Raw genomic sequence first — 25868 nt, 5'->3', positions numbered from 1 at the left:
GTCCCCACTGACCGCCCCGCGCTCCCCTCTCGCGCACGGGCCCGCGCGTGCGCTCCTCCGGCGGTGCCGCCCCCCCGCCCGATCGGCGGCGGTTCCGCGCCTGCGCAGCCCGGAGCTGTCAGTGCCCCCCCCGCCCCGCGCCGCCCGGGCCATTTTGCGGCGCGATGAGGCGGGAGCGGCGGTGAGCAGCGCCCGTCCCGCCCCGCTCCGCTCGCACCGCCGGGCACGGCCCTCCTGAGGGCGAGCGCACACAGCCAGGGGACAGCGAGCCCCCCAGCGCCCCCCGCCCGCCCCCTCAGCGCCGGCGGAGCCATGAGCTGGGGCACGGAGCTGTGGGTGAGTGTGAGCGCGGGGGGAGCGGGGCTGCGGGAGCCGCACCGGGGCATAACGGTCCGTGGCCGGGGCCGGTGCGGAGAGCCGGGTCCCCTCTGAGCCGGCACCTCGGTGCGGCTCAACCCGGGGGTCCTCCCCGCTCCGCAAAGTTTCATGTGCAGCCTCTGCAGAGAAATCCCAGCGGAGSTTCAGGAGTTTGATTTAATTTTGCTGAAGGAATTAAATTAAAAAAAGCTCCGTAGCACAAAAAAAAAAAGCGCGGCGGCGGCGGCTGTGGAGCGGAGGGAGGCTCTGAGCGGAGCCTGGGGTGGGTTTTGTGTGTGGCTGCTGCGGGAGGCTCCGAGGTGGATCTGTGGACAGGGGTCCGATTTCAGGAGAGGGAGCTGCAGGGAAGAAAAGCCAGATGATAAAATTTCCAGCCGCTGCTGTTAAGGGGCTTCTCTCCACGCGGGGTCTGAAGGACGGAGATTTGTACGAGAAGAGTTTTGTGTTGTGTGTAAATAAAGCAGGCTTTAATGGTGCAGAGGGTTTCAATGTAWAAAGCTCCTTGATGTTTTTGAGGAGAACCTGGAAAGTATAAATGCATTTGGTTGACGGTGGAACGTTAATGGAAAATATCTGACTGTTAAAAGGAATGAGAAGTGGGTAATGGAGATGTGAAATAGTCCCTTGCTAATGAGAAGAAATAAGGGAAGGSAGATAAAAGAAGTCTGGGAAGGCAGAAAAGCTGTTCCACATATTCAATCACAAAGAGGACATGGTGCAGCCATGTTTGATGGTGGAGCATGGAGCGAACCTGCTGGGTCTGGCAGGGCTGGTACCCGCGGGCAGGAGGCTGTGGAGCGGCTGTTCCCTCCGTGGTGGGACACGRAACGTCTTGGGACAAATCTGTGCTCGGGAGGAGGGGGAAGAGGGAAACGGAAACGGTGTTTTGAATGAAGAAGTCAAGAATAAGTGGCAGAGGGTCATCTGGATTGTAAAGCACTGCAGGATTCTCTCCTGTAGTGATGTGTTTGTGGCTGGTGCGAGTTGAGATGAAAATATAGCTGAGCTTATAAACTGTCTCTTGAAGAAATGGTTATTTTAGATGTGTTAATTGCTGTCTTTTCTTGGGTACATTCCTGGCCCGCTCTGGCAGGCAGTTCAGCATCCCGTTTTGCTGTGACATTGGAGTCGTGTTATAGCCTGATCTGGTTAGAACTATGCAGTAAATTAGGGAGCAACTGCTGACTGGGAGAGGTTATTTTGGTGTGTTTTCATATGCCATAGAAAGAAAGGTGATAAATGCTGGTGAAATCGTGTAGTGATGCTATATTGATTCATCAGTATACAAACAGCTCTGCTGCATGGGAATGTTTCTGGGAAAAACCTGCAGTTGCCTCCTTTTTCTGCACCTTGACTGCTTTGGGAGGAGACTGAATAGTTTGAGTGGAATTGAAGTAAGAGGCAGTGTAATTTGACARTTTTGACGCTGGAAAATAAATTATGAATTCTCAAAAGGAACTATTTTTTTGTTTTTATAATTCTGAAAACTGCAAGCAATACTGAGRTGTTCCTGAACCAGAATGGTAGTAGAGAGTAGTGCCTATAAATAGTTCCTTTTGTTTTATGTAATATTTGTAGGTGTGTGTRCTTGCGTGCAGTCCTGTAGTTGTCTTCTGCAACAGTTACAAATTGCTTTTATCATTTTTTTATCCAAAGATTTTGTTTCTGAAATTGCCTTCAACAGCATCAAAGTATCATTTTCCACTGTTTAATGTAGCACTCTTGAGAAATGTAGCAGGTTACTGAGGAATAGCGTTGGATCAACAGAATAAATGATCCTAGATACAAAATTGGCACGAGTTACTCAATTTTAATTTGGGCAGAGCTCTGAAAACACGTCGGTTTCCAATGCTCTGGGTATTTAGGCCAAAACAGTGATTTCTCACTCTGTGTTCTCCCTTTCAGTGGAAAGAAAACCACACAAACAACCGGTATTTAATGTATGCCACCTTCTTTTGTTGATCATGGCAGGTCTTTCTTAAACAAAATTAAATTTACATTTACCTTAGAACTTTTTTTTTCTTTTCTTTAAGTAGCCAGGGAATGGGTTTTCAGGAGCAGGTGTGGTAAGCAGCAAATGCCTGTTCTACATGTGACTCATATGTGGTTTGAAGGGCTGAAAGTTGARGCAAAAGCAAGTGTTTAAAACTGTAGTTCAGAAATTTGCTAGAAAAATCAGCAGYGTTTGATCAGGCTTGACTTGCACCCTCTATCTCTGATCTACCAGGCTGGATACGTGTTCATGATTCACCCCTTTAAATATAGCTAAGAAGTAAAATCGAGCTTGCTTTTTAGAGCACGTAGAATGTTAACACGCTTGGAGTTACTTAGAATTTCTGTTCATTCCTTGCGGGGAAAAAAAGCTGGCTGCAGAAAGCCTTATACTTCAGAAGCAATAAAATCCCTTTGGCAACATATGAGTTATTCCCAAAACAGGCTTTTAGCCTKGTGCAGTGATGTGAGTGTACCCTGTGCCTCTGGGTTGCAAATCCTATTGCGAAGTTTCTCCTGATATTTTGCTTGATTCTGGACTTTGAGTAACATCTCAAGATTGTCCCTGTGAGTGTAAATGGACCCACAATCAGCATAATTGTTATTATTATTGGGGCCTTTCARCAATCTGGTGTTACAGAACAAAGCCTGGAGGTCTCATGTAACCCTGTGTGTGGTTTCTGTCCACCCAAACCCTGTTRTACTCCAAACATTCAGGAGATGAGGAGGAAGCAGCAGGTAAAGGACAAAGTGCAGACATAGCACCAAAACATTTTGTTTTTCACCCTGTTTCAAGAGTGCATTGAACACCGACAGATAGGAGGGTGTAGCACRTATTTATTTCAAGTCTGATTCTTGAAACTGGCAATGTTTTTCCACATACTTAACTCCTGGAAGTGATAGGTAAAGGTTATGTAGGGGTGCACAGACTTGGCTTGTACCTTCAGTACTTCGCTTTGGGGACTACGGGCTGTAAAAGCACTGTTGGACCTCCTTCCCCCATTTCCTCTCTTGGCTAAGGGCAAAGAACATGGAGCATGGCACCCACAGCTCTTCTGAAGGGTGCTTTAGTGAATAAAGTCATAATGTGTGCCGTACTTCCCACCAGCGTCCTTTTGAGTGGCATGAAGCCCTTGAAACACTCTATTCCCACTCTAAAGTGGGATTACATTGCAACCTGAGCTGAAACCGGCCTTGGCACTTTGGTGCTTGTGTTAGGAATTGAGAAGGCTTTGGCTGATGATTGTGTATTGAATGGAATGAACTTTCTTGATTATGGCTTTTGGTACAGGATGTAGTTTGGTGGAGCTACGTGTAAATTGGTGGCTAAGTGGTCCATGAAAAATTCTGCCTTTTCAGAATCCTGTCACAGCAGGGCAGGTGCAGGTGATGAAGTGATTGAATGTGGGAAGTTTTATCTTTTTGTTATGAATGTTTCAGAGGTGTTGACACTGTGAGTTTGTTCTTAGTGGGTTTTTTCCCACATTCAGGGTAAAATTTTGAAAAAAACCTGGGAAGGAAGGTGATTTAATCAARTATTTCTTTGACCTTTGTGAAAGCTGGGTGGCTACTAACAGCTGTCACTGTCCTTTCAGCCGTGAGAAGGTGGATATTCAGTATTTGCACGGGTGTTAATTTGCTGCCCAGATGCGAGGGGCTCTGTTGGCCAACTCCTGAGGGAAGCAATACTTTGGGGACCACACCTTTTGTTTATAGAGTGTTCCAGTACACTTTACTATGAAAACACATGGTTTGTGGATATGGTTATTTTTGCTTTAAAGTTCAATCCACATAGGTGCAGCTCTGAGAACTTGAAGGCCCCACTTTCTATTTGTAACAGCTAAATCGTTTCCTCTTTGAGTACTCACTCCTCTATTTCATCAGCACAATTTGTGTTTAAACAGCTGCAATCTTGCATTTCTGCAATTTGCTTGAATGCAGCATTGTTCTTCAATAGTATTTGCAATGTCTGGGTGTTGCATGGAGGGTGACTCACATTTGGAAACCATYTGGAGTACCTGGGTGATTTTGACCTCGGTGGCATTGCACAGTGGTGCGTAATGGGCACAGCAGTCAAATGTGATCTCAAATGAGAACCCTGCTTTCCTCTGCTTGCAAGAGCATCTGCAGAGCTGGATTTAGGTTTGATTATCGATTGTTGAGCCACCATTTAGGTTTATTGTATGTAGCACTGTAGCTGATTGCATACAATAGAAAGTGTRTGTCATCCCACCCATCCCATTCTCACACCTCCTACAGCCCTCACCCCCCAGGTTCTTTGGGTTTGAGTGTTAACTGTTACCTTTAGAGATTCAAAGGAAAAGGAGATGGTGTCTGATGGGAAAAGGACACCAGTAATTAGTCCTGCWTGATAAGCCATAGGTTAACTCTGATGAGCTGAGAATTTCCATTATGGGCCTAACTTCACAGGTGGGCGGGTGAATTGCTGGCAGCTTAGACAATCTTCTCCTGTGGTGATGGCAAATGCTCTTCTGAAACGTGTATTATATTGTAAATTTGCTGTGAAACTTATTTGATGCCATTCAGACAACTCCCAAAGGCAGAGCTGTGTATYCCTGACCCTTTGTTTTTTGTGTGTTTCATAAAAACTTGGTTCCTATTTAGRAACATGCTAAAATTTTTGTGTATTTCAACTCGTCTGGAATTTTACCCATAAAAATACAGTCTAAAAGCACCCTAATAGCAAATACAGTGAAAGGCTGGAAGAAAAAAGTCTGAGGTCAGTAGTAAATACACCGTATTTATGATTTTGGCTTGATATTCTAAAGCTCTTAGTGAAAGTTGTACACAGGCTGCTGTAGATGGGCACTTCAAAGCAAAACGTTCTTTTTGTTAGTTAACTATGCAGAATACTAAACTAACACTACTTATTTGGACAGTTTTGACGTAGCAAAATTGTCTGACGTTAATGTCTCCTTATTTCACAGTGGCTCACTGCCTGTTTTAAGTGGTCAGCCTGTATATGCAGATTAGCGAGTGAGAAATAATTTATAGAAGATGAATCATTCCAGAGTACCTGCGTTCTGCAGCTCACACCTCCATGTGTGCATTGTAAGGTCCGTGCCWTCAGGGTCCTTTTCATGAGCTTAAAAAGAGAAATTTTTAAACTTTAGGAAGATTTACTGCTTGGGTGCTGCCCTCCTTCTTGCAGGATATGGTTGGTAGGAGAATSGGGTTATGTGAGAGGTCCCTGCCTACACCCCCTGGTACCTGCAGGCTCCAGGAGTAGAAAAYTCCCTTTTGGTACCTGAAGAGCTGCTGGCTCTTTAATGTTTGAAAGTCTGAGTAATTTCGTTTACAATTCTGATTTGCTTTAGGAAGGAGGGTTTCTACAATATTGTCAAACGACCTATTCTTATATTTCCTACCTATTCATTAAAGAATGGGGGATTTACGGTCTTTCAGTGTGAGTCAAGGCTTGCAGAATAGAGTGTTTTCCCTTCCAGCCTTATTGTGGCTGCTCAAGATCCCCCGCTTCCTTGAACCATATGGGGAAGGCAGTCAAACAYGAGCCGATGTTTTTCTGGACTCTTTGCAGCTCATTAGTGTTACTCRTGTTGTGAAACAATCTTTTACGGCAGAATTTCAAAAGCTGTAAAACACTCTTTTAAAGCAGGATTTCAAAAGCTGAATTCCACATGAAGAGTAGGAGCCACTGCTGCACTGTGACACTGTAACTTAATAACCTGCTTTACATTATTGCCTTTGATTGCTGGACAGGTAACCTGCTAATGAATTTTTGGAAATTCACTTTCATCTTGTTTGAAATACTGCTGCTGAGATTGGTTATACATTGAATCCYGTCCAGCTGTCAAAATCCAATGCTTTGTTGAGTTTCCTTAGTGTTCATGTAAATATTTTAAAATAACTTCCCCCTTCAGTATAATTGTACACTTCAGATGAAACTTCTCTTCTTCCTTTCACCCCTAGAAACTCTGCTTTTCTATTTATTTTCTTTCTTAAAACAGTAARCTGGTTAAAATGGTAAAAMRCTGTTTTCTCTAGGCATATTGCAGWCTTTGCCATTCTTTTCAATCAATGGYTTTGGCTCTSAAATACAAAACAGTGGAAAAGTAGYRTGTGTATATATATAGTATGTATGTACAGGATATGATGCTTTTAGTTTTTCTTCTCAAACAGGTGTGGTGGGATCCCTTTGGAATTTAATATGAWCATTGTTTCCGTGTTGTCCGGAGACAATGTTATTAACCTGGTCAATAATTCCTTTTGGCTGAGTTTATTAAGAATGTTTTGTTGTCATAATTAAGTAATATGTTTCTTTTTGCATCTAAAAATGGAAAAACTGTAGATGGGGCTTTTARATTAATTCTGCTGTAAGTAAAGTGCAAGAGTGAAGTGTTGTTTGCCTGGTGTTCCTTGCTGATCACTGAAGCAGATCATGTTATAAGGCACAGTAAAGTAGCAGTTCTGTTGCAATGCTGTCCTTAATTTATTTGAGGCAGAGTCAACCTAATTGGCAAAACAATCAAGAGAATAACAGCAATCCCCCAGGTGCCCTCAGAAACCCAGTAAAGCAATAAAACTTGAAAAGGAGTCACTCAGGAATTAATGTCTGGTTTAGAAGGATGGTCCTCAGTGAGCTACCAAGTCACCCAGATCCTTAATCCTGAGGAAATCCAAGTGGATTATTCTTCTTGTTGTAGCTGAAATAACATAGATTTCTTCCATTAAATGTGTCACTTGGCCATCTCTTGTTCAGAGTTTTCCAAGTGTTTCTATTCAGTACCTTAAGAGCTTTTAAAAAGCAAAACCTTCAGTTCTGCCCTTGCAGTGGGGCTGGTGTAATGCTGCTTGGTTCCATTAATTCCCTGAAGGAGAAGGGTGGTTTGCAGTGTTTAGATTTACTCTTCTGGGAATAGCAGGTAAATTTCTCTCATAAATTATTCATTTTATAGTTCAGAAATTAAATTTCATTGCACTGAGTCTGTGGATGTGCAGATAAAGGAGTGCTACCTATGTGACAGGAGAAGGATCATCTTGCAAGGATCCCACGCCTATTGCTTATTCCCAACTTCACTCCTGGAGATTTTGCTTCAATTAACACCAAGAAATTCTTATTTCATGCCCTGGACAGTTTTATCTGTCTCAGACTCGATTCTAGACTGAGCTSGGAGCCCTTCTTATTGAGAATATATTTAGCATTTTTTGTTCAATTAACTATTTTCTGCTGCCTAATTTTTTCCATGTTAGTGTGCTCAGAGTACAATTTATGTACCTGCCTCTTTTTGTGTTTCAGAGCAGTCAGGATTATTCAGTTGTTACCAGGSCCAGTGTATTGCACATGCTAAACACGATGCCTCTTTGGTTTTGGAAAGCTGTAGTGCTCCTGTTCATTGGAGCAAGGTTTTGGAATTTGGCAGACASAAGCTGTTGAACAGGGATATGCCTGCTGCTGCTGCTGTTGAGAAAATACTCCTCAGTTAGGCAAACCTGTAAGTCTTTGGAAAAATACCACTTTGCATGTACTCAGTGAAGGTATTMTTGACCAGATCTTCCTTGGTACTGGCTGCATTTTGGCCTTGGAGGGATTTTTGTGGGGTGAGATGAGGTCACCCACAAAATAATTGAAGATGGCTCAGTCTGGTCCTTGCAGGAGAGCAGCCAGACTTCCCGTGCCATGGCTGCTCAAGGCCAAGGTGGAGCTGGGCAGCCTCCTCTGCTCTCAGGCTCCTTTGTTGGCACTCASAGGKGTGGAGGGAGAAGCTGGCTGGGGGWTRGTTCTGGATGAGTGGGATCTGGGCTCTGTTATGGAAGAGTAGTGTGGGTCAGTGAGCTGGGAGAGAGGGGATGGAAAGCACAGCTGCACCAAGTCATGCTAAAGGTCCCTCTGACCACTTCTATTCTTTCTTAATGATGGCAAACCGGTTCTTCTGTTGTCATGGACTGGTTCTTGTTACACTCACCTGAGAGTGAGTGAGATGCTGTGGTCAGAGAGAAAACCACCTGATTCAAGAGACTGAATGTGGAGAAGGAGGAGWAGAGATCATACCAGGATCTAGTTACAAACAGTTGGGTCTACTTGTCTAGGAACTGTTCCTGTGACTGAAGTGCCAGGAATGATGGAGAGGGTCATTTGAGGAGAGATAATTCAATTGGCAGTTCTGACAGCGAGTGAAGCAGGACTAACAGGGTGAAGGAAGCAGCAGAAATGAGCTCAGGAGGAGAAAATTAATTCAAACAAAGAAAACAAGGAACCAGTCAGAAACAAGGAAACAGCTTGGATAAAAGCACGCAGAGGGAACAAGGCTGGGCTCTGGGCAGGACRGGTGGGATTGTGACTTGCTGTCAGACTGGATGTACAATGGGATTAGTGCATTAGGAACGGCAAGTCAAGAGTTTGATGGGATCAGGAGAAAGTATAGTGGGTGCACTAGGGGAAGGAACAAGCATGGAGTGAAGGATGAAGATTAGATAAGAAGAAAGGCAGAAAAGTAGTGTGGAGACCTAGCAGTCCTCTTTTGGCTTTGTAGTATTGCTGTTTAATGTGGCTTTTTCCACGTCACATTTAAGTAGAGTTGACACACTGGTTTGAATGTATATACATCGATTTCTGTGCTTGCACTTTGCATCTTTACTCCCTGTGGAAGAATATTTGACAACATCCCCAAATAAAAGCTTTATCCCTAAGTGATAAAGCTGGTTTTCATCCACTCATTCTGTGCAGAAAGCCTGAAGGAATCTTTCAGCAAATAAGTTCAAAATGTGTTTAGATAATATTTTTCACTTTGCATTATGCTCCTTTATGCAGATACAAATGTTTTAGCACTTTTATCTTGTATTTACAAAAGACAAAAAATGATTGGCATGGAACAGGCAGTGAATGGAAGTGTGTTTTCTCAAACAAAAGTTAAATGGGGAAAAGAAATATTTCTTGTCCTCTTGAGGGCTGTTGATCTGTCAAATGTGGGTCTTACAGGAGTGGCATTCATTAAGAGTGTGTAACTCAGGTTTTGCTGTAGTGAAAGAAAACTGGCAGTGGATGAACAGGGAGAGCTGTGATAGAGCAYTATATAAATATTTTTTCACCCATCCTACATCTCCCAAGTATAACAGTCTGAGATCTTGCTCATGTGTAGTCATTGGAAAAGCCTAAAAATAAAGGGTGAGAGGAAAGGGTTCTATGTGTTGGTCAGGAGCCTTTGTTTCCTTACAAGTCTTTGGAGCTTTGGAAACATCTGGGTTTCACACTGGGTGTTTTTGGCATGTATTCGTAACTTAACATGCAAAAGCTGAAAAACTCCACAGTTTTGCTTCAGTTTTTGGTGTGCGAAAAACCTCCCAAGCAAATGTTTCAGTGATGAATATGTTGGTTGGGGATTTCTTTGYTGCTTTGCTCAAAARCACCATCATCAGCTGATCCAAGAGKTTCCATCCTYCTGAATACAGCCAGCCTGACCACCAGAATCAAGGCATCCAGGTTATGGTTGCATGCTTTACCTGCACCCCAAAATTGCACCAGCCATCCCTTTAGGTAGTGAGAATGCATCTCACATGACATGTGTGACTCGGTGCCTATTTAAATCAGTTGCCTGGGGATTTACAGCCTTATTTTTGGAATGGGGGTTGCTAGCTAGGTTCCAGCTCTATTTAAAGATAAAATCAAGTGTCTCTGGCTGYGTGGCTGCATATGTGCATGTGAGATGCAATSGAGTAGCCCAGGAGAATGGGACTCTGGAAGGGGGTAGCAGCTTGTATCCATTCCTGGGATGTGTGAGCATCTCCCCACCACCTCCTCCTCCAGACAACCGTAGGCTCATTTTATTTTTGCACTGTGGTTCCTATTCTGATTCTTGTCTGTGTCATCCTTATATGTATAAAATTGCTGAAAGCTCCTTTTCCAGAGGTTTAGTGTGATTGACACGAAAGGATCTTGAAATAGGAAAGCTGTAATTGCTGGAAAACGACAATTTTTGCAAGAAAATGTGCTGTTGTGAAACACATGCACCTAATTTAGGCATTGTTGGAGACTGGGTCTGCATAGTTGTCACTCTTGGAAAATACTTCGTCTTGAGCAGAAAGGTATCATAGTGCCAGCATTTAATGGTTGAAAGAGTGTGTTGAATTGTTCTGCTAACAAAAGCCTATGCTGAGCTAAACAATATAAATATAAATATTTCACTTGGCTATTAGCAGTTGAGTTGAGGCACTCGATGGTTGGGAACAGCATGGCAGAATGGTGTGCTCTATTCACACAGAGGTCAGAAGATATTTTACATGATATTTATGGGTTTCATGCACACAATTATAGACATTTGTATTGACTTGAATTTRCTGTTGGCTCAGTGTAGTCTTCTGTGGTTTGCTTGTGGGTTAATCTCTGGGAACAACAAAAAAAAAAAACCTGGAATAGTGACAGAGGAAYCAAAAGCCAGAATCCACACTAGGAGAGTTGAACAAGTTAAAAAAGTCAAAATAATGGAAATTCAGAACCCCTTTTCACAGCTAGAATGTWAGAATTAATTGCTTGGGGTTTTCATTTGTGATAGATTGAACACATGTGGGATTTGGGGGTTGCTGGTCAGTGGAGCACTATTGATGTCCCTTTGGGGGCAAGGCATCCATCCAACCTCCTTGGCAGGGGGTGGGATTGATTCCCTAATYGGAACAGCAACAATCCATCCTGAAGCTTCCTCAAGGTATTAGGGCTAAATTAAACAGTCTGGGACTACTGTGTAAGCCCTAATGCACTTCAAGAGGCTTTTGTGGATTGGAGAATTTTGAAAATAATCAGAAGATGAACCCAAAAGTAACAGGAAAAAGCCACAGCCACGAATCACCCTTAAAAAAGGGACCATAATACATTTTCTTTGTGTGGTGCAGTGCTTAATGCTCAGATTCYCTTAGGGGAAGAAAAGATGCATGAACTATACAGCTCTATTCATGGCACTGTATTTAGAACTTGTTTTCTCTCCTTTGTGTATGTGTTCTATAGCTGTTCCAAAAATAGATGTGGTCACAAATATCAAATTAGTAGAATTAGGCATCTTAAAGCCAGGAAATACACAATTTTTAAACAACAATCGCTACTGAGGAAATATGGGATCYTATGCATCTTGTATTATGCCTTTATTTTGTTAATATTGTGTTTACTTGTGTGTGTTTGCAGAGTTCCCAATTCTGCATGAATTTCTTAAGGATAAAGCTGTCATGGTTGCATTCAGCTTTATTTGCAATTTTGCATTTCTTTAACTTGGAGGAGGAATGAAACATGACTGAGCTTTAGTCTGTATATTAAGTGMTCATAAACAAGATCTAACCATAAAGTTAGTTCTTGCTGGATGTGCTTACTGATCATTATGGATGTCATTCATGTGCAAAAGTACTCAAAAAAAAAAGTGTTGTAAACATGACACCTCTTYAGTCCTGCTCTTATTTCTCAGTCACTTCATCTTGGTCCATCTCACTCTGCAGACCAAGCCAGGTAAGCAGTAATTTTCTTTTTCCAGCATATTGGAATCCTTTACAAGTATATCCATAAGGCACAAGGACTTCATGAAAGCTGGAATGTTTCAGGGTGGCTCTTTGTTACCAATGTCTGTGAATACATTCTGAATCTCCCTGATGGAAACTGGCAGGTTCTATCATCTTGAGCCTCTGGCTTCAGAGATGCTCTGTCCAATCACCTCCTACAACATAAACTTCATTGGTCCTGGCAGTTCATGACCTACCAGTTTGGGCTGTGAATTAGTAGCCAAAAAWTTGGAGAGATGGATTTGAACTTCAGGGCTTGTGAAAAACAAATCCTTTATTTTTCCTTCCTTGTCTGGGAGCAGTTTTGACTCAACCTTTGGACCAGAGCTRCAGCTTCCCAAAACTATTTTAAGTGGAAGGTATTGTCATTGGAACAACTGTAGAGCACTGAGTGACCTCATTGTCCTCAGTGGGAGGGGATGTTCTTGTCAATTTGTGAGAAATTATTTCTTTCTTTCCCTGCCCTCTGTCTAGGTAGGTAAACACACATTTGTTTTCCTCTTCCTCTCTGAATCAGTCTGGTTCAGAGGCCAAACTTGCTTTCCCTGCTTGGCAGATAAAGCATCTTGAAGATTCAAGTCAATATCCTTTCATATTTTTTAGATGATTCAACTGCTCATCAAGCAACTGGTCYATCCCTGTGTTATAAAATAGTTGGGGAGTCATGGGACGTTCAGGGAACTGAGCCCAGAAGCTCCAGTTGCTGTGTGGAGATCAGTAGCTCAGACCCATTCAAGTCAAAGGGTGGACAGGAGGTTCCTGTTCGTTCTTCAAACAAAAGCATTTCTTGTGTATTTGAGTGCTCTTTAATCCAACACAGTGCAGCAGCCTTGTAATGGATGAAAGCTGAAGTAAGCAAAGCACAGATATGAGGAAGAGGGAAAGAGGAAGAGGAGGAAAGCTGACTTATTGTTATACAGATGCCTTACACCTTAGTCTTGAGCTCTGCTAAAGAGAAAATTTACTTTTTTAATGTTCCGCAGCAGGGCAGGTTTTTTGTTTAATATCCCATTATTTTCCCCTGTCCTCCCCCATGGACCTTCCTTCCYATGGGTAGATTATTTATTCTCAAAACCACTGTTTGTTTTGCCTCTCTTGCATTACTCATAAGATTTATCTTATCACCTTGTACTTTAGGATTTGAAACATTTGTTTCTAAAGATGTTGACTGAAGAGCAGTTTGATAACCCTTCACAGACTTGARCACTGTGTCAGGAAGAGTCACATTTAACAAGGGTCCTGTAGGTCAGCTGAATACACTGAGTGTCCTCAGAACAAATAACTTATTCTAGGAGACCCAGAGCACTGGGGAGAGAATTTGCAACCAAGGCACTGTCACCTGATGAAACAGCAAAATAATTGAAAATTTTGAAAAGTGTTTTGGTGTGGTGAGTTTTCATTTGCTTGATAAACTGTAATATTCAAAGCCAGGCATCTCTTTCATAAAAATAAGAACTTGTCCTTTAATATCTTCTGCTTTGGAAGTAAATGGCTAATMCCATCTCATTTCAGCAATAAATAAATTGGAAGTCCATCTAGCAAGACTTTTGTGGAATGCCTCAATGTCATTTATAGGATGTCAGTCCTTGCAACACTTGAGTTTCTGCTTTTATATAATAAGTGCATTTCCTAAAGTGCTGTACTGTTCCAGATTTTCTCTATTTAAATTTAAATATTTGTTTGTTTCATGAACTTGAGTTTATTGTCAGCATTTTTTGCTGGAGATCCCATCCCCCTTGTGCTGGATTGGCACTGTGCAATCCAGGCACTGATGGTCCCTGTCTTGCAAATTGTTTGACATGAATTAAAGACAAGGAAAATCAGAAGGAGAAAGCACAAGACACTCAAGGGTGTGGAAATCCTCAATCTCTCTCTGCATGACTCTTCTGGTCTGGGGTAAAACATGGCAATTTCTCTTGTGCCCATGTTTGTTATGAAATTTCTTCTGTGTTGTGAAATTGTAACCACTGAATGCTTGGGTAGTTTGGGATAAACCTAAAAGTAAAATAGAGGGTATCTGTTTTATTGTATCTTCTGATATTGAAGAAGCAGGCCGATAGTTTAATTTATTTTGGTTATCTAGAATTGCAGTGTTCCCTGGATGTTATAAAAAGTGTTTGTGTCAGACAGCCACATTTCAAAGAGTTGTTTTTTCCATATACTAATTAATTCCCTTCAAATAAATAGTCATGCAAAAAATGAAATACAATATCAATATTTAATGGCATCTGCTTAARACCCTCCCAATCTAGACTTCTGAAGTTGTGTGGGGGTGATATTCACACATCCCTGATAAAGGGAGGATGGAATGTGTGTGTTTTCTTTTCATTTGAGGAATGAATTACTCCTTAAAGATGTAATTGTGAGGTGCCCTACATGGCCCTGTGCAAAAATAATGTAGGAAGCTGTTTCATCTCTCTTTGGAGAAYCTGTGAACTGTGAATCCTGTGGATGTTACCAGAAAGGGAGGTTCTGTTTCCTCAATGGAAGGAGCTGGTCTCCACCTTGCAGGCTTGTCCAGCTGCAGCAAGTTTGCAGAAGTTGTGCTGAAAGTGGGCTGCAGTTTTTCTCTTGCTGCAGGAAACAGTGAGCCCAAGTGACCAGCATCTTACTCTGCACATCACATTGCTTCCTGTTCCCCTGTTGAACAGCGCAGCAATGAGCTGACCTAAATTTCTGGTTCTCTTTKGAGATGTCAGCCTGCTCGTAAGCTCTTTGCAGTACTTTCATCTCTGAACTGGCTCTGTTTGATGTTAGTGCTGTGTTATCAGCTGCTAATGTTAAATGGAGACTCATTCTTGTGAAGAAGTGAATTTGTGACGGATTTGCGTGCAATTTGTGGGCACAGTTAGTGCCACAGAKTTGGGGAATCCATGACTTTCTGGAAATAACAGGCATTTGTTAGACTTSTTCCCACAACAGGGGGATGGAGCGCTGTGCTTGCCATCCTCTTTTGATGCTTCATRGTTTGTTATTGCTGTGATAGGAAAACACAAGGAGCAGGTTGTAATGTAAGCATTCCYTGTGTTTATTTGTTGGTGGTGTTGTGGTAGCCTTTTGCTCGATCTTCCGGGAAYGTGAGAAGAGTGGAAATCAGGGTCACATATCTGTAGTTTTAGTCACACATTTCCACCCCATGGGCTCTGTGAGCAGCACACTTTGCTATTACAGAGTCCTAATAAARCAATTAATTAAGAAATATTCCTGTAAAACACACTGTGCTGTCACACTGACCCAAACTTAACCAGCAGCTCTCCATGACAAAGATTTTAATAACATTTAACCATGGTTTGTGTTACTCCTTTGACCAATCACGTCATGATGTATGTGGTGTGGTGGTCTTGGTTTTGTTTGCCCTCAAGACACAAGAATGCTTTTTATTGCTGYCCCAGTAACCAGTCCAAAGTACAGCAAGCAGCTTTACACTTGAAAAACTGTAGCACCCTTTCAGGAAATATCTGCGGCGCCTCAGATTTTTTCAGCCTGCTCACACATTCARAACCCGGGACAAGCAGCTTAAGATCTGAATGAGATTGTTCACCAAATGAGTTGGTGCAGCATATTAATTTGCTGGTGCTTCTAAATGCCAGCAGTGTTACAAGAGCCTGCAATGGCACTAAAATACCAGGAGCTTTGTTGGCTCTAAACTCCTTAAAAGAGAGTTTTAAATTCTTGTCTGCTTGCCGTAGCCTTACCAGCTTTATAAAGAATTTGGAGATCTGTGTTTCAAGAAGGTTGTGCGTCCTAGGCTTAGGAAAGTTAATAAGAGCTTTTTCTGGTAGTATTAATTGTCTTGGAGCTTGATTATGCTCTAGGTTTTACTGTACAGCTCATTATATGAGCCTCCTATTAGTGTCTTTATCTAGATGCCAATGGATATGTTTATTGCATGGTTTTRTGCATAGGATTTATGTTGAAAAAATATTTGCTTTTGCACTTAGGTAAACTTACATAATGTGGTTTTAATGAGGCTGGATGCAGTCAAGCTTGATTTTATGTGTATTTTCAGTTTCATTTTAAGTTAATATTTAAATGTCAGAGTAGGACTGATATGACATTAAACCATTTTTCTTTTTTGGTCTTTGTGTAGTAAGCCAACACCCTCCTCCCTCAAAACCAATATTCTGCCTGGCAGYTGGAGAGAGATATGAATTGTTTTTGTAAACTACMAAAAGTTTAAAATTTTAGAAATCTAAATTTAAGGTCTTGAAGTAGATGATTTTATTTAGAGAATAAACCCAAATATTTTAGTGAAAGTGAAAAAAACCTAGTGTTCCATGGTGTCCTTTGTTTCACTGCTCTTGGATTTAGGCAAATATGTAGTTCTAGAAGATGGGGTGAGCAGAGGCAAGTGGTCAGACTGGTGTGACCCAAATGTGGTTTTTAATCTTGGCCTCAGTAAGCACTGCTTTAAATTGGGTAGTGATTTTCTTCACGACTCTGTCTGAAAACTGTATTAATAGGAGACTGTTTACTGATGCAATTCCCATTAGGATTGTACAGATATTTCTTCAAGCGCAGTGAGGGCTTGAAATCTATGGTATCGTCATTGTTGTAGCATGAGTTATAAAATATTCACATGTTTTTTGGAACCTAAGGACATGAGATTGTTGTCAAGAAAACTGGATTAACCCTTTTGCTCAACTAGACTCTSCTATCCAGCTTAGGTGAAGAATATCCTTGCTGAGGGAAGCTGTCCTTACTTAAAGGATCAGAGGATGTTGCTCTTCTAGCTCAGGATGGCAAAATGTCATTTATTCCTGATGCTTAGGTTTCCAAGCTGTATTGGTCAAAAGAGACTGTAATTGTTGATTTATTTCCATAAAATATTCTGACTGTTTTGCATTGAGAGGCCGGAGGCTGTGTAGAGAGCCAGACCAAAAGGTTTGGACAGTCTGTGGCTGCCCTACTTTCTAGAAACTGTAATTTTAGGTTGCCTTGGCTGGCACAGCATGGTCAGCACAGTGAACTTGAGCTTTGTGTGCTGGGGTCTGAGTGTGGCCGTCCTGCAGCATCCTTGTGGCACAGCCAGCAAACCGCTGAGCATCGCTCGCCATGCTGTGGTTCCCCACGCGTCTGATTGCTGTGAGCTRCTCCAAATTCTGGATCTGTTGGAGTAAAGGCAGCACTCAGCACAACGAGGCTGCTGTTAGACCTGGGGAGTCTTTGCTGCTGTTAGAGCTTGCTTTAAATGCTCTCTGATCAGGTGCTAGGRCACTTAAAACTGATGGATGGTAGAGATAATTGTGCTATAAAACTCAAGTTCTGCACGTTTCACTGGTATCTTTTATGGGGTAGGGAACTCTGATTTCTTGCCTTTACGAGGCTGGGTGACATGTGGTCTTTATTCTTGTATGAATGTTTGTTTAGTGTGATGGAGTTAAATTTACCTCTTTCTCATTGGATTCTTGCAATTGTCTCATGTCCCAGGGAGAATGCCAARTATCCTTGAGGGAGCAGCCCGGATGACTCCATCACAATCCTGGGTGCAWTGTGCTGTTCTATTGACTCTCCAAACCTGAAATGTGTGTGGGAGAACTCTCTCTTGTAGTCTAGCATGTAATTTARTTGATGTTTGTTTGGTAATTTGCCTCAGATTAAATTATTCATTGTCACCAGCAAACAAATGCTTTCTGTGCTTCTGGTGGGTCAGCACTTGCAAAATATTTCCCCTTTTTTATTCCACCTACTTTGAAGCATTCATTTAGTTTTGCTACAGTCTTAGTACTGAGAGAGGCTTCTGTTGGGAGAAGGGGGAGAGCCAGTGGAGTTTGAGAGGCTTTGTACAGTGATTATTCGGTGAAGGGAAATGCGATTACTTTTCCRCAGATTTAAACTTTGATGTAACTCAAGTTCACACTATGATTAATGAGAGCTGTTACCTGAGGATAAACTTCACAGAAATGAGCATGTGAGAATAGCAAGATCTGCTCTCTTCCTCCAAAGGATAAGAGACTGAAGTTATTGGAGAATTATTGCAATAGCAATTCATGCTTTGATGCCCAGTGGATGTTTCTGGTCCTCAGCAAGGTGTGTTAGTGGTAGAGTTGCCACATTTGGTTTGACTATATTTTATTTTGTTAATTCYWTGGTTGTACAGGTGATRTTGTCTTTTGTCAGCTTAAAACTCCGAGTACTTTATGCAASTGGGATCAGACTGAAACAATGTTTTTGTCAAAATCAAGATAAAYGGCCTGACTCYAGGACATACTTCAGAGTGCAGATGYRGTTGGGGTTAAGCCCTTTTCTGAAGTGTTTATCAGTGAAWAGTTGAGAGGAGAAGCATATTGGGTAAAGGAAAATATGTTAGAGGACTGTCTYTGTTGCCATTTTTACAGTTGTAGCAAGAGTTGGGTCTTACTGCAATAAAAAAAGCTGTGTGAGAAACCCAATAGATAGATTTAAGTAATAGAGTCTCYACAGTTTTCTCTCAGCTCTTTGCTTATATTTCTGGCCTGGTTCCAGAATTTGGCAAAAAAAAATGGATAACGTAGCTTGATTCCACTCCACAGAGTGGAGCATACGAGTGGATAATTCTGAATTATGAAATGCACTTTGAACAGAGTTTGTTAATAAATTCCAAAGTGGCCAACTTTGCAGACATTTAAAATGTTATGCACTCTGACATTGTTGTTCTATCTATTGCATTAGATTTCTGAGTTGCATATATCTCTGATAATCTTCCTCTTCTGGAAACTTCACTATTTCTTGGATCAGAGTAGAAGCACCTAATCTAATTTCTGGGTTAAAAATGGAATGCAATGGCAGATAGAAATACTTGAGGCACAGCAGTAATCTTATTTGGTCTTGAGTGTGAAGTGGCCCTTGAAAAATCTAGGATTGTATTTGTCATGTCATGGTATTTAAAGCATTAAATGCTTTTTGAACCCCATTTGCAAAGAAGTTTTTCAGCTGTTTGTTCCATTTAATTTGGAAATGAGGGGAGGGAACAGTCAGTTCAGATCTTCACTTTTCATTTGAACTTTAGGGAAGGGCTTTGGACACTCTGAAATGGGGTTGATTATTTTTTTAACCCTAGTTATTGCCATTGCTCTAATGATTCCAGGAAGCAGTCTCAAGCTGAGCAGAATAAGTGACTTTTGCAACAATTTTTCTTTTCCAAGTGTCTGCATAAACATCCTGGAAGGACAGGGTGCGTGCATTGGGGTTTGGTCAATTCTGGCTTCACAGCCAGGGGAGGATGTGAAAAGGAGTAACAAGAGTAAAGGCTGTTGTGTTTARTGAATAAATACATCTTTGCATTAACATGTGTAGAAAAGAGCTTTGCACACATGCTCAGTTCTACACCCACCAGGGGATTTATTTATTTTATTTATCTCAGCTGTTAAGAATACCAGGCATATCTGGCAAGACCTTTGCTGGTTTTTTAAGTGTTATCTTTTTGGGTAATTTTGATAGAGGGAGATCAAGGACTCTTATTTGCAAAGTGTARCAATGTCACTGATTGGTTCTAAGTGGTTATATAAAAAAAAATGAAATTAATCCTCCCAAAACCCTTTCTTAAACGCCAACCGTGTACTCAGAGCTGAATCACATTCAAAAAATGTTTGATATTAATGATGAAATTTTGACTTTGAGGATGCATAGAACAACTTGGATATTCTACATGGGAAGCTGGTATGGTGTTGGATTGCAAAGAGATTGGGCAAAAAGCTAATTTCCAGAAAAAAAACAAACATTCCCACAGACTGCTACAGTTTGAACTATTGTTCTTGTGGACAAGATTCTGCTATTRCAATTCAGTGTGGTTTTGGATAAGAGGGCAGAATTGCCTTTTTTGTGTGTGTTCTTTTAAATGGATCAGCAGGCTTGTTTGGTTTTCCATTGTAGTTATCCATGCAATAAGCAGGAACACTCTATGGCTCATTTTTAATAATTAGTACACAGCTGCCCAAAGGGGAAACCGTGGGCAAGAGCTCTTGTTGATCTTTGTTTTAACAGCTGGTATTATTAAGGGAGAGCTTCGCAGACTGGGAAAAAAAAAAAGAGGATGAAAATCAGTCAACAGTTAATCCAAGATGTGGCCAGACAGCAAAAGATTTAGTGGGAATTAATTCTAAAATTGCATTTGTTCAAATAATTTCAGAAGAAACAAATGGGTGTGTATTAAATCGGGGAAGTGRGATGGTGCTGGGGAACAGTGAAAAGTTGCAACATTTGTCAACTGAAAAACCTTCCTGGAACAACAGCAGCGTATATTTAGCATTGTAACCATGCTGCAACTCCTGGGGGAGGCAGCTCGGATCTGGAGCTCTGCTGCAGCTCATGATTTATACCCTCCCAGCAGCAGAGCCCCACAAACCAGGAGGATCTGCTCATTTTCAAAGSTCTTGTTTATAATGCACGGAACAGTGAATCCCTGTGGGTCCTTGCAGCTTTCAGGCTGCAGCTCTGGATACTGTCAGCAAAAACCAAATCTTTGTCCCATTCCTGTTCCCCCAGGATGAGCAGGAGGAGGCTAGCATTGCTTTGTTTTGTTTCTTTTTTTAAAAAAAAAATTAGTTTTATGGCTATAATTAATGCTAATGGTAGAGATGCATCATCTCTCCAGTCCCAGCAGATTTCAGTAGTTATGAGCCTGTGCTTAGGTAATGAATCTGGATTTTAAAGTCCAGATTCTGCTGTTTATCCTCATACCTAGTACAAATAAATTCATTTTAATCACTTGAATTGCACTAGAATCACCAAAAGAAGCAGCACGTGCATGTTTTTTTTCAGTTTAAATAACTGAACAAGTGCATTAAAAGGTTGAAATGCACTCAGTCCTTCAATAAAAATAATCCGACCTTACATGTGGCATTAGTTGAAGTTTCTCTCTTATTATCTTGTTCTTTAAGAACTTTCTTACATCCTGGGTTGTAATTTGCACATTATAATGTATTTTGAAACAAAATTGTGTCTTGTTCTGGGGTTTCTTGAGAGTGTTTTATAAGCAGAATTGTAGGTTTGAAAAGAAGTGTTCCTTTCTGAATTGGCTGCTCATGACAGATGGTTCTCATTGTGGCAAAGTCATGCAGTGCCTCAAACCTCAAAGTGTATAAATTTATTTGAAGGAAATGAATTGCTGCTGCATCATGGCCATCTATGAGAAGTGTCCTTGGACATTGCAAATGGTGATTTTTGAGCCTTGCCTTTTCCTTATTCAAAGAAAAGTATGAAACTCATTTTCAAGAGCATGAAACTGTGACAACTCCTAAGAAGCACTTCTTTTTCCTCAAGAGATGTAACACTATCTTTATAAGCATCTCCCACTGATAACAGCAGGTGATGCCTCAGTATGGCCTTTTCAGGTAACTGAATAAAACCAAAATAGCACCTAGCTATTGCTCTGTGCTGGATGTACTTCTGTCTGTAACCTACAYCATTTACCATCAAAAAGGCCCTTGTTCCAAGAAAACAAAGAATGGTTTTATTTGTCCCTCCCTATCCAGTATTTGGCTCAGCTGCTGTTTCTCTTAATCACCTGTTGCTCATCCTCTCTGCCCTGCTGCAGCTGAGCTGATCACATCCTCCTGCCTTCCACTCCCCAGAACTCATCACTCCTCTGTTATCTTACCTCGTTCAGCATCTCTCTGAGCTGCWGCAGTACCAACAACCACATCCTCTCTCGGAGGGAACCCCCTCTCTCACCTTCCTTCCTGGCTGCTGTGTTAGCATAGTTACTGGCCCTGTTGCCATGGAGAGAGCACAAGTTCTGCTTGACCACATCCTTCTCTACCATACAAGAGGCACAGGGGGAAGAGGAGGCTTGGTTTGACACCAGGATGGCAGAGGCGGAGGGTTTGGGGCTTCAGTTAGTTTGAGTTCTGGTGAGGAAGGCTCTTTGCTGTAGTGGTAAGAGCAGCCCTCGGGGGGAAGACAGGGTTTCTTGCAGGATCACCTGCTCCTGGAGCTCCACTGCTTCCATGGCTTCTGACTCAGAGCCTGCTGGCTGCTGCAAAAGGAGCAGTTTCATTTCACAGTTTAAGCTGTCAGCAGAGAACAAGACATTGAGAGTGTGTGTGTGTGTGAATGCCCTGGCAGTCAATAACACCGGTTTGTACTCACACCGGGAAGCTTCTCCCCATGAACCACGTGCTGGCTTTTGCAAGGCTTCCATAAGAGGTGTTAAAGTGGGTCACCACGGCRGGAGTGTGGCTGGACTCCCAGTGACCTCTCCAGCAGGCAGAGGTGTCCTTTTGCCGACCTGTTGCTCTGTGYTGCTGCCCAGGGAGCTGCTCTCTCTTCCAGCCCTGCTTTGGCAGCTTGGYGTTGGCTTTGCTGCTGCGGGCTCTGTAACCCAAAGCTGTGTTTTAGTCTGGTGTTGAGCACCTTCCCTGCCAGGAGGTTTAACCTTCACCAGTACAAAGCTTCACCCTTTTTAGTGGGGATGTGCAGCTCTGCTGTAGGTGGATCTTTCTGTGAGATGTTGCAATCGAATTGGTTCTCTGTCAACCCTGATGATCTGGTTGTACTCCCAGGACTGGCCTTGCCTCAGAGCAGCTGGAATATTCATGTTGCTCTCCAGGGGCTGGCCTTTGTGCCAGCTGCTCATGGCTTTTCTCTGAAGTGCTTCTTTTTTGAATTAAGCCAGATTTTAATCCAGGTTGGGTTAAGGTCTGGCTGAAACCAGAGCAGGATGGCACCTCGGCTTAATTAGCAGGAGGGGTCACTCTTGAGTTTGTGGAAGGTGGTTTTTGGGGTGGGGTGAATGTGGTTGGTTTCAGATGCAATTACAAGGCTGTGCAAAGGGCCTTGCTATTATACTGGGGCAATGTTATTTTCCATTCAAAATTAAAACTGGCAWAAATATTAGAACTTATTTTGCTTTACAGCTTCAGCAAAATGCTGAAGAGGGTAAGCWTTTAAAGGCTGAAATATAGCCCAGAAACTGCTTAAATCAGAATGTCTATTGGAACAAGCAGGRCAATTAGAGGTGAGTTTATCTAGCAACATAAAAAGTATTTCAACYGAAAACATAGTCTGCTTCTAGTCTTGCTTTCTGGCARTTCCCCTTCACRCAGGTCTGAAATACACTCACTTGCCTAATGATGCAGCAAAGAATCTTATTGTGCTTTCTGTGTTCTCCTAACTAGATCAAGTTCCCAGGTGAATTGAAGAAATAGAGTAGTTAACCTTTAGGGCTTTATGGGGCAAAATGTGTTTAGGGGATGGCAGTGGAAGGAAGATGGAGGTGGGCAAGTAAGATGGCATTTTTCTCTGGACTATTTATTATTCAGCTCAAGCAGAATTTTGCCTGTTTAGGCATCCTGGTGAAAGATCGGGACGAATTCATTTAATACATGAAGGGTAAAATGGAATTAAGCATGTGTGGCTGAAGAAGTGATCTGCATGACAAATGCATGTGATCATAAATAGCTTTGTTAACAAGACCGGATACGTGGGGGAATGGAAGGGTAGACTCAGAAACCCGTGAAGCCACAGCATCGTTCGAGTGCAAACCAGGCAGAGATGGTGTCCCTGCCCCATCTGTCTGTGCTCCACAGTGCTGTGAGTGCTCCTTGCCTGTGCTGCAGGAAGGGAAAGGTTGGTGTCCTGTATTCCATATACAAACAGGGATGTTTGTTTAGTGTCATTAACTGAGGGTTTCACTGACTGTTGCTRACAAGTATTGTGTGGGAAGTTGATTCTCATCAGTAGTGGCTGAGTCAACAGATGCTGAATTGCTTTGGTATTTTCTACTCATCTCTGTTTTCTGGAAGGCTCTTGCAGTGGTAGCCTGTATTTTATGCATTTTCTTTCATTATTAATTTGCCTGGAGACTGTTAACATTTGCATATAGCTTTATTGTAGGTCTCTGAGGATCTGTGATCTGAAATCCCGTGTATTCTGCCAGAGCTGTAGTGCCATATGGGACTCAGYCGAGCCTGTGAAGGGCTCATCATCTCGTTAATTATTTTTATAATTTGAAGTTGTTAAACCATGGAATCTAAAAAAGTAATTTAAAATTTGAATACTGTAATRTGTTCTTGATCTTCACTTTAATTCTTTTTGCCTATGAAAGTGAATGAAGAGTGTTTTTAAAAAAAAGGGATGTGGGAGGAGAAGGTATGACCAGGGGTAAAAATTAGCTTTTAATTCCCCTATTCCTATTTTTGTTATTAAGGACAGCATGTAAACAAGTGATTTTTGTGAGGAAACAGAATCAAACTCACTGGGGAATAAGGTAGTAGACAGTCTTCAAATGTTCTTAACATTCAAGAATCCTGGGTCTTTAATTGTGTTGCTGTATTAGAATTACAGGAGAAGTATGCTAAATATAAAGGCTTTGCATTTGCTATTAACATCTGAATTTTCAGCATAGTCTTTCTTCATTACTTGTCTCTSTGTTAGCATTCTTCTTAATTTCACGCTTCTGCACTGTCACCTGTGAAAGCAGCAGAATAGGTGACAGTGACAGCTCAGCCTGGATGCTGGTACAGCAAACACTACCAGCTCAGTCTRCTCTGGGCAGGTTTGACAGTGATTAACTTGCAGAATGAATTGGTAAATTCTGCCAGAATATTAACATTTTGCTCATAGTTGAAACCAAGTAGAAACCCCAGTCCTTGTGGTAGAGCTGGGCTGGATGAGTCTGGCTGGCTGCAGAAAAACTGAGGCTGAAGCTCAGGAGGAAAGTGAGGACATCCCCTTTATTTTACGCTGTTAATGCTGAAATCCCTTGGTGGCAAATGAAGGTCCGTCATTGCATCTGAATGCTGTGTGTTGAGCTATTTCACAATAGATGGAAACCCTCTAGAAAGAGGAAGGAATATCTCACTGAGCTATCTTCAAAGGCCTCATGAATAACACTTTATTGCTCAATAATTGGTTGTACTCCATGTAATACRGCTGAGAAGTGGGAAGAAGGCTTTTCTTTTGGTTTTTTTTGCTTAATGGCTAACTTTCCTCTTCCCAAAATTCTTTGCATAGTTGGGGAATGTGACTTCAGRAGGGCAGTTGAGAAGTGAAGGGGATTTGACAGCTTGAAGTAACCGTTCAAATGAAGCGAAGCAAATGGGCAGCACTATTTCCATTTTAAGCATTGTCAGGGTAACAAGCATGCAGCCGAATTTCAGAAAGAATGCATGGATGGGAGGTTATTTGGGCAGCAGTAAAAGCACCRGGAGAGAATTAATGGAAACAGAAATGAAGTTAGAAAATGAATTTAGAAACACGCTTTGCCTTAGGGTTAAAATATTCAAAGCATTCTGGGTACTTGGATKTCAAATTCCTGTTCAAGTTCATGGCTAAAGTTCTACTTCCCTCTTTTSAGCTTCGATGTTTTTGTGCGTGCTCAAGAGCATGTTAAGCTCTGAACAGTTTATTTTGAGCARCAGAGGCTCTGCTTTCCCACCTGTGTGAGTCAGGTGGGTCAGTTCCTCTATTCCATTGCTCCACCACCTKGGGAAGTGTTTGTGCTGGCCCATGGTGCTGGTTTTGGGAAACAGGTGGAATCTGATCGAGGGGGCTGAGCTGAAGTTACACAAGAAGTTTAATTACATTCATGTTGTGATGTTCAATTAGAAGTCTATTCTTTTTAGTAAGATGATACCACAATAAATACAGGGACTTGCAACTGAAAGATGAGATTTGGTGGTTGGAAGGACAGAGTAGCATGAAGGCTGTGGTGGGAGCCTTCTGTGATAGACAACTTGCAATCAGTGTGGTATTTTTGCTCAAAGTGTTCTTAGGTGTGAACCAGTCTCTGAGCCACAGGAAAGTAGTGAATTCTTCTAGAAAATGTTTTTATGTTTCTTTTTCTGAGAAAACAGGTGCGGTGTGACCTTTTGTTTCTCCTTCCCTGTGGTCTGGTGGGAGCRTTCTTACTGAACATTGCATCATGTTTCTTGCCTTGTTTTCCTGAAWGCTAAAGCCCTGTGGAGTTGATTGTTTCCTAATGTTCTCTCTGACTGGAAGGGTGAGGATGCTGCAGAAATGAACAGAGGAGAGTCTGTGTATTGAAACTGAAAGCTGAACCAGCA

General features: G+C 41.9%; 1 protein-coding gene across 9 annotated transcripts in view; it reads left to right on the top strand.

Annotated features, from left to right (window-relative positions):
* The first annotated feature begins 137 nt into the window (after window positions 1-137).
* FNBP1 (formin binding protein 1) overlaps window positions 138-25868 on the top strand; it is an 89604-nt gene continuing 63873 nt past the window's right edge. For 6 of the 9 annotated variants that reach the window (XM_057380090.1, XM_057380093.1, XM_057380092.1 and 3 more), the window contains exon 1: window positions 139-336. In XM_057380090.1, coding sequence (XP_057236073.1) covers window positions 313-336 — 24 coding nt within the window. In that variant the 5' untranslated portion in view covers window positions 139-312. Of the gene's footprint in view, window positions 337-25868 lie in introns of all 9 variants that reach the window. The other 3 variants (XM_057380094.1, XM_057380089.1, XM_057380091.1) reach the window with 2 other exon arrangements.

Source organism: Malurus melanocephalus, unplaced genomic scaffold (genome assembly GCF_030028575.1).
Source record: "Malurus melanocephalus ecotype Western Australia unplaced genomic scaffold, MMel_1.1 scaffold_435, whole genome shotgun sequence".
Classification (NCBI taxonomy): Eukaryota; Metazoa; Chordata; class Aves; order Passeriformes; family Maluridae; genus Malurus; species Malurus melanocephalus.
Note: the sequence above shows the minus strand (reverse complement) of the source record. Positions and strands in the feature narration are given on the sequence as shown.